This window comes from Pezoporus flaviventris, unplaced genomic scaffold (assembly GCF_033815535.1).
Source record: "Pezoporus flaviventris isolate CSIRO_AGI_PZ_B2104156 unplaced genomic scaffold, CSIRO_AGI_Pfla_v1 ptg000063l, whole genome shotgun sequence".
NCBI classification, from domain to species: Eukaryota; Metazoa; Chordata; class Aves; order Psittaciformes; family Psittacidae; genus Pezoporus; species Pezoporus flaviventris.
The window spans coordinates 140,581-157,446 of NW_026892611.1; the positions used below are offsets into that span (position 1 = coordinate 140,581).

The window sequence follows — 16,866 nt, forward strand, 5'->3', positions numbered from 1 at the left end:
GGTGGTCAGACAACATGTTTCTCACATGATTCTGAAAGCCCTAAACAGCAAATTAAAGAGCTTTTACTCTGGACTGTTCCATCTTGGCTTTAGATACCAATGATGCTTCATTCTTCCAACACAACTATCAGATATATTCAACTAGTTTAACTAAGAACACTAAACAACCCCACAGCTCCCTTCTGAGGTAGATAAGGCAGATTCTCTCCACTTTAAAGCAGAAAACTGAGGCACAGTACAGCTAAGTCGATGACATTGCTTGAACCCAGTCGTTCTCCCAGTATTTTATTCTATTAAGAAAATCGTACATCAAAATGAATGAAGTAATACAGGCATACAAACAGATCAGTATTCTTATCAAAATACATAAACTTTACCTACCACAGTTTACTTCATTCTGTTGAAACACTGGCTAAAAACACAAAGGTCCTGACAAATGCAGTATAACAAAATCTGAAAAGGAAAACATTATGATAATGGTCTTATAAAAACCTCAGGTGAATCCTTTACGGATTCAATTCCTTTGTTGAACAGAATCTCACAGATTTCTAAAAAGCATAAAAATTACATCATCTGATAAGACCATTACAACCGAGGCTAACATTACACTTGATAATGGGGCAGATCTGAAAGCCTTTACTGCTCTGGCTGCAAAAACTCGGACGTGAATACAGTTTCTGCATAATCCTCACAGACATCCTGCAGCTCTGCTGCCACATCACACAGGGCTTCTTCTGTTAACTGCTCTGCAAGACTGAGGGAGAGGAAAAGGAAAAGGTTCAGAAAGTAAACTTCCAAATTCCAGGCATTCATTCCACTGCTACAAATGCTCCGATTTCAAAAGGCAAATATCCATGTTTTTTCGTGCTATCTACTGTTTAGCCCAAGAAAATAGGTGATACATGTTCTGATGTGTGCTGCATAAGATGCCAGAAATTCTATCCTCAGTCTGGGTCATAGGAAAGGACACACTTTGAGTTAAAGTGTTAAGAGATCTCAGTTGGTTTGTTTTTTCAAGCTCTTAGATACTCATCCTGCTGTAGGAATAAGAGTTGACATGCTGTGGTGCTCATCCAAAGGCCACTGAAGCAAATAGGAAGCTTCTTACTGATTTCAGCTGCCACCGAATCAGGCCTTACTGAAAGCAATAAAGTTTAAGAAAAAAGCAAGCAGAGAAATTTCACTTTCCAGTGATCTCTGGAGCACTGTAACAAATGTTACAGAAGGGAAAACTATTTTAGTGTAAGAACCCAATTGCTTACTGGCCTCTTGAAAACCGCTCTTCAGTTTTGCATATATTCTAAAATATCGTAAGTTAGTCTGTTAGTCTTCCTAAGATCTTCTGACCGTGGCACAGGAGTGTTTTACGGAAAAAGATTCGTAATGCCCTCTGGTGGTAAGGATAAGTCAATGAAGCATGCTGTACAGCATTGGAGTTTAATTCCAAGGAACACCACGTATCACATAGCAACAGTGGAATTCAGCTGTCAGGAGAAATTACTGCCATTTCATTCATCTGCCAATCCCAAGAAGGTGCCAGTCCTTGAACTACCCATCATCACATCAACTGCAAACAGGAGTACAGTTTAGAAGGCAGAATGACAGTACTGAGAACTGACAAGGCATATTTCAGGGAGATTCAAATGGAGTGGTCTAACCACAGTTACTAAAACCTCTGACTAATTGGGCAAACCATCACCACACATGATCAACTTCACGCAGGCAAATAATCTCAAATATTGCAGGACCTGTTCTGGGAAACACTAATGCAGATGCCAAATGCCACTCAAATGAGCTGTATTACTGATTTCAATGCTACCGAAGGACAGAAAAACCTGTCCAGCAGCTGATACATTCACATCAGAAACACAAAGATACTTCACATACCTCTCAGCAATCTGCCATGGATTGAAACTGCCCACTGCCTCATGGGAAATAAGCTTTAAGTGATGCGTGTATCTGCTGTTATAATCCAAGATGCTCTGGAGCATATGTTTTGGCACAGAAAGAGACACACAGCCCTCTTTCTGTAGAGAATTACAAGTCAAGGGTGGCAGAATGTCATTTCCAGATTGCAGTTTCTCCTCTGCTTCTTTGTTTTCATCAGTACCACTGGAAAAATGAAATAGTTATTAAGCCAGAACTAGATTTCTAGTATCTTTTTGTATGACCAGAAAATCTCTTCAAACAGTAACAACAACTTTAAAGTAATGAAGACACACAGCTGATATACACCACAGCCTAGTGTAGGGCCAAGTATTCTACTTACTTGCCATCAAAAGGTTTTTCAAATAAAATGTTGGTTTCTGGCTCTGTGCATCTGGTTACTGTGGTTATTTGAATTGGAGGAGGAGATGCAGGTCTGTCAGCAATTGATGCAATTTGCTGTTCTAGAAGGAAGAAAATAACATTTCAAATTGTTTCTTTGGAAGAGAAAAAGTACATTTACTGCAGGTAAGTCCTCACAAAGACTTTTGTTTCTTTTAAGGGAAAGTCTTTCAGATAAGTAAAGTACTGAACCTCCTAATATGTATGTTCAATGTAGAATTTCCAAGAGTTCAGTGTATTAAAGCTGAGCATTTTAGAAATCCTACCTTTAGTACAGTTTGTTGTGTCAGTGGGCACTTCTACTGAAGAGTGAAAATACCACTCTAAAACTAGTGTAATGTATTGAGCTTGGCAGTAAATCCAAGACATGGGAAAAAAAATCCAACAAGATTTGGGCTAAGCCTTCACCAGTCTTATTCTGAGATTTTCCAACTGGTATAAAACAACACCATTCCATTAAAGTCAGTATGTGATCAGATACTCAGCTGAAAAAAAAATATCAGTGTAGCTTCACTATTGTACTCAATCTAATAGTAAGATAAAGAACAGAGCAGAAGGCTGGGGAAAATCAAGCAGCATAAGTCATTCTTATTAGCATGCCACTGTGGCAAACAATATTAAAGTATGTACAGTTATGTATGGAATCATCAAGCTATTGTTTGGAATGCTACCTTTCACTGGTGAACAATTTCCAACTAGTATTACTTTGGTCCTTCTCAATTAAAAAATGATGTGAAAAGTTAGTTGTTTTTCATCTGAAGGACTTTACATTGGTTCATTTATTTTTCTATCCAATAAAAACAAGCAAGAAAAATTTGGTTAATGTGAACTGGGAGCATCAAAATCACAGTTTTCTTTCAAGGATTAAATTTTTTTTGCTGAAGCATGTTAGAGAGTGAATTCTGTAGAGGAAAAGACCAGATGTTCTGAGGCTGTAAAAATTAAACTTGCATGTACACTACAAGATCTAAAACCAGTATCATCATCACTTGAAAGGAATAAGGAACAAGAAAAATCTTCTAAGCTTAAGTAATTTAATATTATCAATTATGTATTCCCAGAAAAACATTTAACTGTCATGGGTTCACTCCTATCTTAATATTTACCTAACATTTACTCTTGAACTCTAAACCATTTAAACCAATAGTTTATTAAAATAAAGGGGGGAAAGGGAAGAAATAGGAGAAGCAAACTAGAAGGTAAGTATCTATTTGCTCCTGCCTAAGCAAATTGACAGCAAGACAGAGACTTCATACCTCACCTCAGCCTGTGAACTCTAGTTTGGAAATCATTAGCATGAAAATGATTACTGCTAAGTAATTAATGGTGTTTCAAAGAAATCAAGTCAAATGAGGACACACTAAATACTCTTCTCAAGATTAAGATTTACAGATTTGCCAGTATCTCAAAACTGAAGACAGACAAATCATGCAGGGCTTAACAAGAAAACAAGTAAAGTGGCTTTAGGATTAGACTTTAGTGGCTTTAGGATTAGGCCTCAGATTTAGACAGTAAACTAGCTGTCCTCTGCAGTAAATTCAAGTAGTGAATTGGAGTGTATGTACCTATGGAATATCACCTTCACTGCATGAAAATCATTACATTTTAGTAGAAAGCATAGAAGCTAAGGAATGCAAAAGCCTAGAAAAGGGACAACATTCAAAGTTACTTGATGATTGGAAGAATGTGTTAAAGATTCCTATCCTTCAGGTAAATTGCACTAGCAGCGTTTTCCACCTAAATGCAGCCCCAAGAAAGGCAATTAGAAAATGGCAGCCAGTTCTCAGAAGAAATTCTTCCCCATTACAATACTGATTTTAGAACTAGATTTTAGAAATACTAATAGTATAGTACCTATAGTAAAAAAATGTGTCTGGATGGTGTTATTTGACCATACATAATCAAATTATTTTTACTTCACAATATATTAATTTAAAGATACAGATTACAGAAAAAACAAGTTGTACTAAAAAGACACTTACCCATTTTGTCTTCCTGGGCCCAGAACTCCAAATCACTGTAGACAATGTGGGTGAATCTCCTGCGTACAGCCTCCTGGTATCTCTGGTTTTGAACATACAAATTCCATCAATTAACACAGTTAGCAGTTCAGCTGTACTGATTGTTTTGACGCAATCAGAAAGCAGGTCATGATCCTCTGTGGTCAAAGTAGGCTTATTTTGCCTAGTTAACACACAAAAGCAGTAGGGGTGTGAAATCACAGATACTCCTCTCATTCAAAATGCCATACTTGGAAGATGTAACTAGTCAGTAGCATGACAACTGTTCCCATTTCAGCTCAACAGCAGCTAGCCAAAAAACAGAAAAGCCCTCAGGCATTCCTGCCTTACTACCAACAGAGAAATCAAATGTGTGCTTAAGTGCCTTATATGATAAAGACACTACACAATGTAAACTCCATGCTTCCAAGTTACAAATAGATCTCTAGAAGCAAATGGCACTAAGCTCTGTAGATCTGCATTACAATATATTTCACTGAACAGGAAGGTTGAAATGGGACTTGAACCAGAAACTGTGGGAAAGCTGATAAAAAATTAATAAAGCAATAAATGAAAAAGTTCAAGTCAAGGAAATTATAACCTCATTATATTTACACAGAAAGATGGATAAATAAGGGCATAGATAACCATGTATTTGTCCAACTTTCCCCATGCTGCCCTGTGAAATATTCTGAATTGTCAGAGCGTATTTCCTCAAGATGCTCATGCTCCTGGAATACTGGGATCCCAGAGCACACACAAAAAAAATCATATTCAAATACTTTCCAATCTGGGAGACAATCAACATAATCACCATACTGATTGTCTCATTCACATATTACCCAAGCCATAAAGTCTTGAGCTGGGAAGCAAACTCAGGTCTAAGGGCTCTAAAGCTAGCAATAAAACCATTAGGGAAAACCTTCTTCCATTCTCACAGTGTTTTGCTGGAAGCCCAAACTCCTTCCAAGTCTTTCATTTGAGGCACTGACCCAGTCAGACCTTGCTTTATTTAAGAATGTCGATATTTACAGTTATTACAACTTATGGGTAGTAAACTAGAAATTAGCACTAATGAGACCACCCAAGAGAGAAAATCTTACTTCAATTTCTTCCATTCTTTCCAACATTGACTCTAGACTGTGAGTGTCAGCCACAGGCAGAGCATTGCTCTGGAGTCGCTCATGCTGCTCCATACTCCGCAGTTCCTGAGCAGTATCTTCCAAAAGATCATCCAATAGCTTTTTACTCAGAATATCTGCATTTGCTGCAACCTGCTATTAAAACAAAACAAAAAAACAAACCACCACCAAACCAAACCAACCAATAAAACTAAAGCAATCTCCCCCTGCAATGCAAGAAAGAAAGGAAAAAACCCAAACAAAAAAGCCCCAAGCAACTGAGGAGAAAGAACATTTCTTTCAGAAGCTCATGGAAATAATCCAATTACCATTCAACTTTTCCTTTCAATGAAGATCCAAATAAATTTTCGACCCATACAACAAGCCAAATCAATAAAACCAATAAAACCAATGAATATGGAAAACGCTTGCTACACAACTTTGTTCCCAAATAGAAGACAAAACTATTACAGGTTCAGAGATCACCCAGGAATTCAATAAAGTGAAGCAAAGGCCCTCATCTTACAAAACACTACACACACGTTTAACTCCTCATACAGGAACAGCCTCAGAGCAGCTCCAGATGGTCAAAAGTAAACATACAGGATCCAGGCTACAGCTGTAGCTTTCAGATATGTCCAATTTTGCCAGTTAGCAATTTCATTATTCATTTACCTATATTACTTTAAAAGAAAACATATTTTCCCTTAAGCAACTGCATTCATTCAAGGTCACATCAAGGAAAAAAAAAAGGAAAAAAAAAAGAAGATAACGTTAGAAAGAGCTTTTTCATTGTTTCATATTGTATGTGGTTACCAAACAATACTTTAGAAGGCACATTTTTAAAGATATGGCTTATGTAAGTTGAAATTGCTAAGTCTGGCAAATCAGTACTACACTTCCAGACGCATTCTGCGATATGGCAAAGATTAAAAGTCATCTTAAATGTCAAACAGCTTTACTCTATGACATACAGATAGAATACACCCTCTCATATGTACGAGTTAAAAGGTGGTTTATAAACGAAGAATCCTTCAAATGACAGTTTGTTTCCAAGGAGAGACTAGTCATTAATATTAGTAGTCCAAACTTATTTAGTCATTAAATATGGTATTATAAGAATTACTGAGCCAATCTTATCAAGTTCAGTCACGTTCAGCATGGGACTGTTACAACCACTCAAAACCAATTTAAAAATGCATCTACTTGATAAGAAACTAACAAAAAAAAAAAAAGAAAATTTAACACAGCTTTGCCGAAGTCCATTACTCCATTCAAGGCCCACACACTGAAATGGAAATACACTCTCCAAATGTCCAAAACTCTGTTGACTACATAAATATGATTTGAAAAGTTGAAAAGATACTGTGCTGCCCCTATATAAATCTTTTTTCAGCTCTAAAGGCATCCTTCAAACAGTGGCATGAGCTTGACTGTACTACCTGTGTCCTATCTAACAGAGGTTCTAAGGGCTCCCGCACTGCCTTCTCAGCTCTGTTTGCGTACTGGGTTGGAGAAGCACTCCGTGACCTATGCAAAAAAGAACAAATGACAATGCCATTCTGAAACTTGGTATGACAACAGGAACTTTAAAAAAACCCACATAAATGTCCTTTTCTGGGGACTGGTGAGGAGATGACGTCACATCTGACATCATTTATTAGCTCTTCAAATCAAATAACTACTTTTGTATTTTTTTCAGTTCTCCACTGCTAAGGCCAGTGAGAACCTTCACTCTTCCTGAAGTTTCTGCTTCAGGTCATGCTAGTCTTGAAAAACAAAACAGCAGTGTAGAGAATTACAAAATGGACATTTTAACAACTGAAGAATGAAATAATGTGATTCTGAATATTAGTTTAGAAAACTTGCAAAACACTTTAGAGACAAAATTAATGGTGACTTTAACACCATATACACCAGAAAATTCTACTGAGAACCAGGGATCGTGAGTTACATTTCTGCTACTGGCAAACAGGCAACTTCATGACTACTCACAAACACTGCCTGGAACACAGGCTCCTTGTCTTACCGTGCACACTTCTTAGTACAGATCCAGCAGCTAGATCAGCATGTGGATCTCCTGCTCCAATTGCCACAGACAGTAGTTCCAAAACTAGTATGGGGAGTCCTGGTCCAGTATGACAAACATAGCTTAAAATAAATAAGCCTGCACTCTATTACTGGCTAGGACAAAGATATATACTCTGTCTTTTTTGGAACAGGGAAATATTTCCCTTCTTAGCATGGTGCTGTGAATATCCATTCTGCATACTGCGTGTTTCAGTCAATGCCCTGCCTAGCACAGTTTGGAGGTGACTTTGAGACAATACTTGCACCTGATCCAGAAAAAAAAATCATAAAGCAATGGCTCTTCCCAGGCTGTATGTACAAGACTACTTTGTGCCAACTGGGGGAAGCATACAACTAGCAGGCAGAAGCCTGTGCTGTGCCGCCTGCCTTTATGGCCTGACAGCCAGGCCAAATCCATCCCACTTACTAGTACAGATACAGCAGCATTTCCACAGGAAAGCAGGGTAAAGACAGGTTCTACTTCTCTGTGAACATACCGCTTAGGTGTAACAGGTGGGTGTGCAGGGTTTGGAGGCATGCAGGGTATTCTACTCCCCTTAGCAAGTTGTTTGTTCTCTTTTAGCTGGAAAGCTATAGTTGTCTCTTGAAATCGGGCATGCTTTCCTTGAGGCTGTATCTCTCTTGATTTTAGAGATTTTGGTGTTCCCTTAAAATAAACACAAGCACATTAAAAACACATATTCCAGTTGTTGAATTTTTAAAGTATTTTACATTCTGCTTCAGAATTTGTCTTGAAGTCCTGCCTACTTGCTTTGTTGCACAGTTGACACGACTTAAAGGGAAGTACAACTGTGCCTGAAGAGAACATATGCTTAATCCTATAACTCTTATCTTTGCAAACAGTTCCAAGATTTCCAATGTTGCCCTTCATGGGAAAAAACTTATTTTCAGATTTTCACGCTTATACTTGACATTAACTTGGAATAGTTCCAAACAGGTTTCCACAATAAGATTTTGTTCAGCCATGAAAATAAAATATCACCATATTTGTATTTACTACAAGGACTCTTAGACTCATCCCCTCAGTATGAATTACTGCAATGTTTAACCTTCCTGCTCAGCAGCTGCATGGATAGATAAGGGAAGCAGTAAAAGTTACATACATATACATCTATGTTTCAGTAGCAATCTGATTTTCAAGCTGAAGGCGATACTCTAAGGGGAAAAAAAAAAAAAAGGGGGTAGGCCTTTAATAATAATGAAAAAAAAAACAACTCAAAAATGCTCCAAAACCAAAAAAACAAACAAACAAAAAAACAAACAAAAAAAACCAACAGAAAAGGCCCCACAAATTCACAAACTACTTGCAAAAGTTCTTTTTTTTTTTTTTTTTTTTTTTTAAGACCCTGAAATATTCTGTAAAGAACTCACTTGTTTCTATTACAGAAGCCCCTGGCTGCTTGCAAGGACTTAAAAAGAAACCAGAATTTGCACTGAAGTTTTATAATTTCTGTAACCATGAAGTAAAACGTCCCACATGACATCCTTGTCTCTAAATTGGAGAGACGTCAATTTGATAGGTGGACCACTCGATGGACAAAGAACTGGCTGGATGGCCGCACACAAACAGTTGTGGTCAATAGCTCAATGTCCAGCTGGAGACCAGTAACCAGTGATGTCCCTCAGGGATCGATGTTGGGACCGGTCTTGTTCAACATCTTTGTCACTGACATGGACATTGGGATTGAGTGCGCCCTCAGCAAGTTTGCCAATGACACCAAGCTGTGTGGTTTGGTTGATATGATACCCTGGAGGGAAGGAATGCCATCCAGAGGGACCTCGACACATTTGTGAGGTGGGCTGATGCCAACCCTATGAAGTTTAACCATGACAAGTGCGAGGTCCTACACCTGGGTCAGAGCAATCCCAGGCACAGCTACAGGTTGGGCAGAGAAGAGATTCAGAGCAGCCCTGTGGAGAAGGACTTGGGAGCGTTGGTCGATGAGAAACTGAACATGAACTGTGTGCACTTGCAGCCCAGAAAGCAACCGTATCCTGGGCTGCATCAAAAGGAGCGTGACCAGCAGGTTGAAGGAGGTGATCCTGCCCCTCTGCTCTGCTCTCGTGAGACCTCACCTGGAGCATTGTGTGCAGTTCTGGTGTCCCCAACATAAAAAGGACATGGAACTGTTGGAACAAGTCCAGAGGAGGCCACAAGGATGATCAGGGGACTGGAGCACCTCCCGTATGAAGACGGGCTGAGAAAGTTGGGGCTGTTCAGCCTGGAGAAGAGAAGGCTGCGTGGAGACCTCATAGCAGCTTCCAGTATCTGAAGGGGGCCTATAGGGATGCTGGGGAGGGACTCTTCATTAGGGACTGTAGTGATAGGACAAGGGGTAATGGGTTAAAACTCAAACAGGAGAAGTTTAGACTGAATATAAGGAGGAAGTTCTTTACTGTAAGGGTGGTTAGGCACTGGAATGGGTTGCCCAAAGCCAGGCTGGACAGAGCCTAGGGTGATACGGTTTAGTGTGAGGTGTGAGTGTGAGTTTAGGGGGGTTGGAACTTGATGATCTTAAGGTCCTTCCCAACCCTAACTATTGTATGATTCTACGATTCTAAATTTGCCCAACTTATCTCCTCATACCAACATTAATATTAATACAACATTACTACTGATTGCATTTTTCATGACAGAGAATGAACAATAAGAGGAAAATATTCCAGCTTTTAAACTGAAAAATAACCATGCTAATTTCAAACATGAAAATAGTTTTGGTAACAGTTTTCCTTGCTAACACAGTTACTCATTGGTCCTCGTTGTACAGTGCCTTTCCAAGCAAAGTAACACTACTTTCATAAAACATCTGATAAAATAGTCATGGCTACTACAAATACTGTAGGCAGATGACACAGTTTATCCCTCTCTGCCTCCTAGATCGGCATAAAAAGGTTGTGAGCAAGTGCAAAGCTGGACAGTGTCTTCCATTATACAACAAATCCCAGAAGAGAAGTAGAAAAAGCATAAATTGTTTCATGACTTCGGTACCTGTGATTTTGCAGGTAATAACACACCTTTCTTCTTCAATGGGACACCTTCAAGCATGGGATCTTTTTTCATAGCTCTAGCTCTCAGCAATGCCTCTGTGCTTCCGTGTGAAGTGGCATTTTTCTCTGGAGCAGGTGGTTTACTGTCTTCTTGGAATTTATTGTGCAATATCCGAGCACAACTGCTTGGCTTCTGAACTGCTGAAATATTTGCAACATGTATCAAAAACAAGTTTTCAACTAAGCATACTTCTTGTCCTTTCCTAGGGGTAGAAAGAAATACTATTCTAGTAAAAAAATCAGTATGAGGTATGAGAATGACACCCTAAAGAAGAAAACCAATTAATAGAGGTTATGTAACAATGTAATAAGCTACAATGGCTTACATGAGGTGTCAAAATACTTCAGGTGGTAAATTTATCTCTAACACCACGAGAAAGAATAAAGCCCATGTCCTTTCACATATGAAGTTAAAGAAACAAAGTATTTTATTTTTCAATAAACAAATCATTGAAATGGTTGCATGGCAAACTAATAGTGGAAAAAAAACAGTGTCTTCAGCTTAACAATCACTTAATGTGCCTCTAGGTACTGAAACTGTGATTACTGGGCAGAAGACATTAACATATATGAACTGGCAAAAATAAAACAGAGCCACCCCCCTCAAAAGTAGAAAAACTGCATAAATCAAGGAAATTCTGAACCAAGACTCAAGTTAATCTTTTCACTGTAAACAGTTAAGCAACAATAGTTTTGTTGGAGACTTGCTAACAGTCAGCAACTCCAGAATAATGTATCGACACAGTACTATCTAGGTAGGTATTTGGAAATATTCTGTATGCATCATTAATGTCAGCTTGTAAACTGCAATTTAGGTATACCTGTGGAAAGCCAATCCAAGTTCAACCCACAGTAAAAGAAATGGAGAAAACCAGGCAGAACATGATAATAATCACAACACAGTTATAAGGAGGCTTATAAACCTGCAGGCTGACGTTCTCAGAGAACAGCTGAAAAAATGCCTAACAAGGCTGCGTGAGTCTGAGGACTGCATATGAGCTGTCATGCACTTCTGACTGACAATACCTAACATACTACAAAACTGAGCAGAGGTGGCAAGTTTAACTGATAAAAATGTATTTTAGAATTCAAAATACAAACCAGTTGAGAGACTCCTGGCAGCTGGAGGTTTTCTAGGTTCTTGGCTGCGTTGTCCCTTTAAAACGAGACGTTTGTTTTCCCCTTTTGGAGATACAAGCTGCTTTCTGGATGGAAATGTCTCAGTGTTCCTTGGAGATTTGCCCCGAGATGATGAAATACACCTCTTCATTTTTTGGGGCGTTTGTTTCTTTTCCAGCAGTGAATCCAGATCCTGCACCATATATTCAGAATGTTAATTACTCTCTCAGTAAAACTGATGTAATAGTGAGACAGAAAATTCAGAGATTCTAAGTAGCTGGAACTTTTTTGGTGTGATTCTGTTTTTTGTGGTAGCGATTATTCCTGACAGCTTGTTCCTGCAGAAGCTTCTTCCTTAAGAAGGAAGAACTTAAACCTTACAGAAAAGACTTGTGGTTTTGTATTTACAATTGACCCCCAGCAAATTATCTGCTTACCGCATGTTCAAAAAGAAACGTACACAAAGGCTACAGACAAAACCAAAGAAAAACGACAAAAGCCCAGAGAGCTCAGGGAAGACAGACATGTCTTCCAATGCCAAGTCCAAACTCAAACAATCCTACCTCCTTTGCAATTCCCAGGCAGTCAGCACTGTTACTGTTTTCATAAGCAGTGCAGAACAGTAAAAATAAAAACACAGCTCTTACAGTTAGAACAATATTTTAAGGAAAATATCTTATGATTATGGTATCAGTTGCTTTCAAGCTAATTAAAATACTGGTTTTATAACAGTTCAGGTTCCATAGGCTCTTACTTTAAAAAAGAGTAAGTCTTGTAGGTAGGAATTACAGCAGGAAATGTGAATCAGAACTTTTCTATTATACCAACAACATGTTTTAAGACATCAGATATCACTAACAAAAGGCATTTGAAGGGCATCAACAAGGGCGGCATCAGGTAGCTTCCATGTTTAGGATGCAAGTCTATTTTACACCACCATTACTTAGGAACACATTTACACATTTATAGATGTGAAAATACAGCCTCAAAACCCCCCCCAAAAACTAACAGCAAAACCCCCCAAACCTCAGTTCAATATTCTGACATTCATGAACACACAACACAATTTACAGTTTTGTATTTCACTGTCTTTTCTACCTTAACAAAAACAGAGAGTTTTTTCTTACTTCAAGTTGCAGCAAAATATCTAGGATAACATCAGAAATGGAAGAATCCACTTCTAGTTTGGCAGAACAGAGGGACAGCTGTCGAATGAGATTGCCCAGTTCCTTGTAGTGGGTAGGAATCTGCTGCTCTGTTTGATCTGTAAACTGATTGGCAAATGCCTGCAAGGCTCGTACAGCTCCTCTGTGTGCTGCCGCCAACCTGGATACTGCTCGAGACTGGAAAATGAAACATAAACGTTTTAATAGCTACAGTTTCTATGAATATTGATATTATTTGAAGAACTGTCACCAATATTACATGGAGAAACACTCAGGCTTGCAGTAACTCTGATGGATATGAGGGCATTTGTGAGACAAAACAAAACAGGCATTTAAGTAACCTACTGAAGTACTACATATGAGTACTCATATCAAGTATCATATTCAGATAAAATAGCCTGGTTATAATGTATTCAGATGTTTTCACTACCTATGCCAACAGAGTACTATAGTCATGGGCTTGATCCTGATGTGCAACAACTGCACATAGAACACTCTCCTTCCTCCGCCTTTTATTACAGAATAAAATACATGTATTGGAAAAGCACAAGAGAACAACAGGACAGTACTGGCCAAAGAACAGGCATAATCTCAGTACTATCTTTCTGAAAGATGCTGATCAGAGAAGAAAAGCACAAAGGGGCTGACAAGACTGACATCAATGGAAAGTTAGAAAAAGGCAAGAGTAGAGCCCAGTGTTATTCAGAAAAGGAACTGGAATGAAGAAGGAATTAGGAGCCACATAAAAGCAGACCAACAGCCTTCCTCTTTGGTTTGCTGTAGATGGACAAGAACTGAGGAGAAGAGGGAAGCAGCAAAGGCAGTATCAGACCAAGTGAGACATAGTTCTGTGAGAATGAGATGAAAGGTGCAAGATACAAAGAGAATCTCACTTCTAGGGAGGGCTCAGGCGTACCCTAGACAAATTCAATTAGCTAGAAAGCTTCCTCTCAATTACTCACAGCCTGAAGGATAATTACATCTTACCTTTTTCGTATGTTTGACTTTATGAGGACTCAGTTTCTCTAAATCATCCTGAATTTCTTTTACCTGTTTATCAAGAAATAGGGGAAGAGGGGAAAGTCAGTCAGAATGAGTTCCGTGTCCATAAATGAACAATTAATCTTCACTATAATGTCCGAGTCCAGGTTTAAATTTTCCAGCAACGATGCTCATCTCTGTCCAGTCATAAGAGAAATTAGCGACACCATTCAGATCTAAACTAGAATGCTATGGAAGTTCAGAGATAAGCAGATCAAATTTCTCTTGTTTCAGTTCATTTCTGTCAAATTCATCACAATAAGCTAACTACTATGCATCTCAATTCAAAATGCTGATTCTTACCTGTTGCTGGAGTACATAAAGCACCCGAGCTGACTGTGCAGCTTGCTCCCGTCTCCTAGCGCAAACTCGCTGCTCTTTATCAGGATCTAAAATTTCTCTCTCTCCACCTAAAAAAGCATGAAATGAAAAAGTTTTATGTCTTAATTTAACCTGCAAAAATCCCGATTAAGACATGAGAACAAACGAAGTTTAGCAATAAGGCTCTTTCATGCAGAACCAATACACAAGGTATCATATTTGCAGGGCTCCCTTGAGCAGTAATACAAGCTAGTTATTTTAACTCTACATCACGTTTCTATCTAGAATTTGACAAAACATTCTTATATAATATAGCCTATTAGTTATAGCTTCCAAAGCAATACAACCTCTTAGTTTTATGACAGCAATGCAGGTAAAGCAGTCAAAGTTAGGAATAGTTAAAACTTTCAAGTAGTTATTACAAAAGAACCAATGTGGTGTACACTGGGGCTGGCTGCCATGGAATTGGTCTTCGTCACGGTCACCAGTATGTTGCTGGTTTGGATTTATGACTAAAAGTGTTGATAGCCCCACAGTGTTCTGGCTATCGTTGAGCAGTACTTGCACAGCACTATGTCCTATCAGTGCACAGCCTGGATGTGTGCAAGAAACTGGGAGGGGACATGACCAGGACAGCTGACCCCAACTGACCAAAGGCATGTTCCAGACCATGCTCAGCAATAACAAAAATGGACTTTTTTGGGAAGGAAGGTAGCCATTGCTCACAGATTAGCTGGGCATTGCATCTACTTGTGGGAGGTAGTAAGCGATTGCCTTTTCACCACATGACTGTTGTTGAGTCTTACCTTTTTTTGTCAATCCTTCGATTTTCTGGACATAGTTCCTCAGCTCCTTGTGCAGCCGTCGGACTTCCTGCATGCTTTTATCTTCTTTTTTGTTGATGCTTGGCTTGGGGTCTGGCCCTGTGCCATGACTGGGTGGAGAGCCCAGACCAGCTGGTATTAGCATTCCCTTATTTGGTGTATAGAGATAAACTTCAGCACCAGAGGTGGTAGTTTCCACTTTGGATGCCTGACCAAGCTTCTGCTGATATTTCAAGCAAGTCTGAGGCTTGAGTGCATTTTTATTTTCTGAGATTTCAAATACTTCAGCCTTCTGCTGTTGGGCCAACAGAGGTTTACTGGCAGCATCTCCAAATACTTGCTGTTTCACTTGCTCTTCAAGTTGTCTTCGTTTTATGTCCCTTTTTGCTAGCTGAATAGCCAATTTTAGTCTCTCTTCAGATACCACTGAAAATATGCCAGAGCTTCTCATGCTGGGGTCCTCACTTCCACTGAGATTTCTCTGATTATTGGATGCCTTCAGTTTTTCTATTATAATTGGACGGGGGTTAGAGAATCGGAGAGCCAGGTTCTCTGGAGCTGCAGGAACATTTCTGTTGAACTGGAGCTGTTCCAAAGTGTAAAAAAAAAAAAAAACACAACAAACAAATCTAATGTTACACAGGACACTTTCCACAGGGGATGTGCCTATAGTGTCAAAAAGTAAGGAAAACAAATGTTCTTTCATACTAGAATGCATTCTGCTGTGACAGTACTTCTTCAATGCACGCAAGGTATTCCATCCACTCGGACAAATACCATTATTCAAAATTATTTTGAATTAAGCATTTAGATCATCTTATAAATTATATTTACAGACGTGGTTACTGGTCTATACTCTCACAAAAAGGTAGTGTGAAGATTATGTATGAGAGCATCATGAAAGCAAGTATGAAGACAGCCTGCTAGTGAGTGTCAATCTCAGTCATAGTCATCGTTTTGTAACAATTGCAAATGAAAGCCAATTCAGCATCGCTGCAGAAGTCAAATAATACCTGTGTTTGTAAAGCCTTTGCTTCATTCCTGTAGAGCTGGGTAGCAAATGCAAATGTAGCATCAGACACAGTTGCCTTGCTTGGTCCCATCACACAGGCTTGATGCTGAAATTCCAATTACCTGTCTTTTCCTTACAATGACAACTACAAACATAAGAAGAATCAAACATTATTTCTGCCTTTCAAAAGCAATCCCAGGTCATGCACCCCCAAGGCATGAAAAGCACAGCGTGCACTCACATGGATGGTACCAAATCTTGTCATTTAAAGTAAATTTTACAATTTATATCGTTCTTTTACATACCAACACAGAGAGCTGAGGAGCACCACTACAGACAATGAGGCTCGTATCGTGAACCACAAGATTGCTGCAGTACTTTATAGCTATTATGCACCTAAAAGGGAAATAGCATACTGCACAGTTAAGAAAACAGATCAGCACGACAGCTTAAGGCACTGCTCCAGGTACACGGTCTGTACAAAAACCATCAATGTCAAAGGAAAGCAGAACAAGGGCATGCTCGTGCCTAAAGTTTTGCAGAGGTTTAAGCTAAGGGCGATGCGCGGCGGCAGCCAGGTGCGCGTCTCCTTCATCCGCTCTGGCAATTGAAAACGAGCAGGACCCGACACGTAACGCTGTTAAAACTCTTTAAAGCGACTGAGGCTTTGCCTCTGCTCCTCACCTCGCCGCAGCTGTCCTCGGGCCTCGCACGACGCGCCCCTCGAGAGGGGGCTCCAGCCGCACAGCCCACACCCGGCCCGCCCCACTTTCCGCCTCCCCCCACGGCATCCGG

The 16,866-nt window shown here is 39.4% G+C and overlaps 1 protein-coding gene across 4 annotated transcripts; it reads right to left on the minus strand.

The window, feature by feature from the left end:
• Positions 1 to 241: 241 nt before the first annotated feature.
• Positions 242 to 16,372, minus strand: KIAA0753 (KIAA0753 ortholog). Of its 4 annotated transcripts, none has more exons than XM_061469877.1 (14): positions 16,073 to 16,362; positions 15,042 to 15,645; positions 14,218 to 14,324; positions 13,861 to 13,923; positions 12,835 to 13,050; positions 11,690 to 11,900; positions 10,530 to 10,726; positions 8,017 to 8,186; positions 6,892 to 6,979; positions 5,432 to 5,602; positions 4,311 to 4,392; positions 2,270 to 2,390; positions 1,888 to 2,112; positions 242 to 754 (listed from the first exon to the last, which is right to left on the minus strand). In XM_061469877.1, exons 1-14 carry the CDS (start codon positions 16,160 to 16,162, stop codon positions 637 to 639), a joined length of 2,463 nt encoding a protein of 820 aa, XP_061325861.1. In that variant the 5' UTR covers positions 16,163 to 16,362; the 3' UTR covers positions 242 to 636. The 4 variants fall into 4 exon arrangements, 3 of the variants coding, with proteins under 3 accessions (XP_061325861.1, XP_061325860.1, XP_061325863.1); XM_061469876.1 differs by having other exon boundaries at positions 5,432 to 5,605; positions 16,073 to 16,361; XM_061469879.1 differs by lacking the exon at positions 12,835 to 13,050 and having other exon boundaries at positions 5,432 to 5,605; positions 16,073 to 16,364.
• Positions 16,373 to 16,866: the final 494 nt, after the last annotated feature.

What these genes read in the sequence shown, in the direction of transcription:
- KIAA0753 (XM_061469876.1), bottom strand. Translation starts at nt 16,162, where the DNA reads ATGGGACCAAGCAAGGCAACTGTGTCTGATGCTACATTTGCATTTGCT. An exon ending in TTTATGTACTCCAGCAACAG is followed by an intron (nt 13,924 to 14,217) that starts GTAAGAATCAGC and finishes CTTGATAAACAG; the next exon opens with GTAAAAGAAATTCAGGATGA. An exon ending in ATATTTTGCTGCAACTTGAA is followed by an intron (nt 11,901 to 12,834) that starts GTAAGAAAAAAC and finishes TATATGGTGCAG; the next exon opens with GATCTGGATTCACTGCTGGA.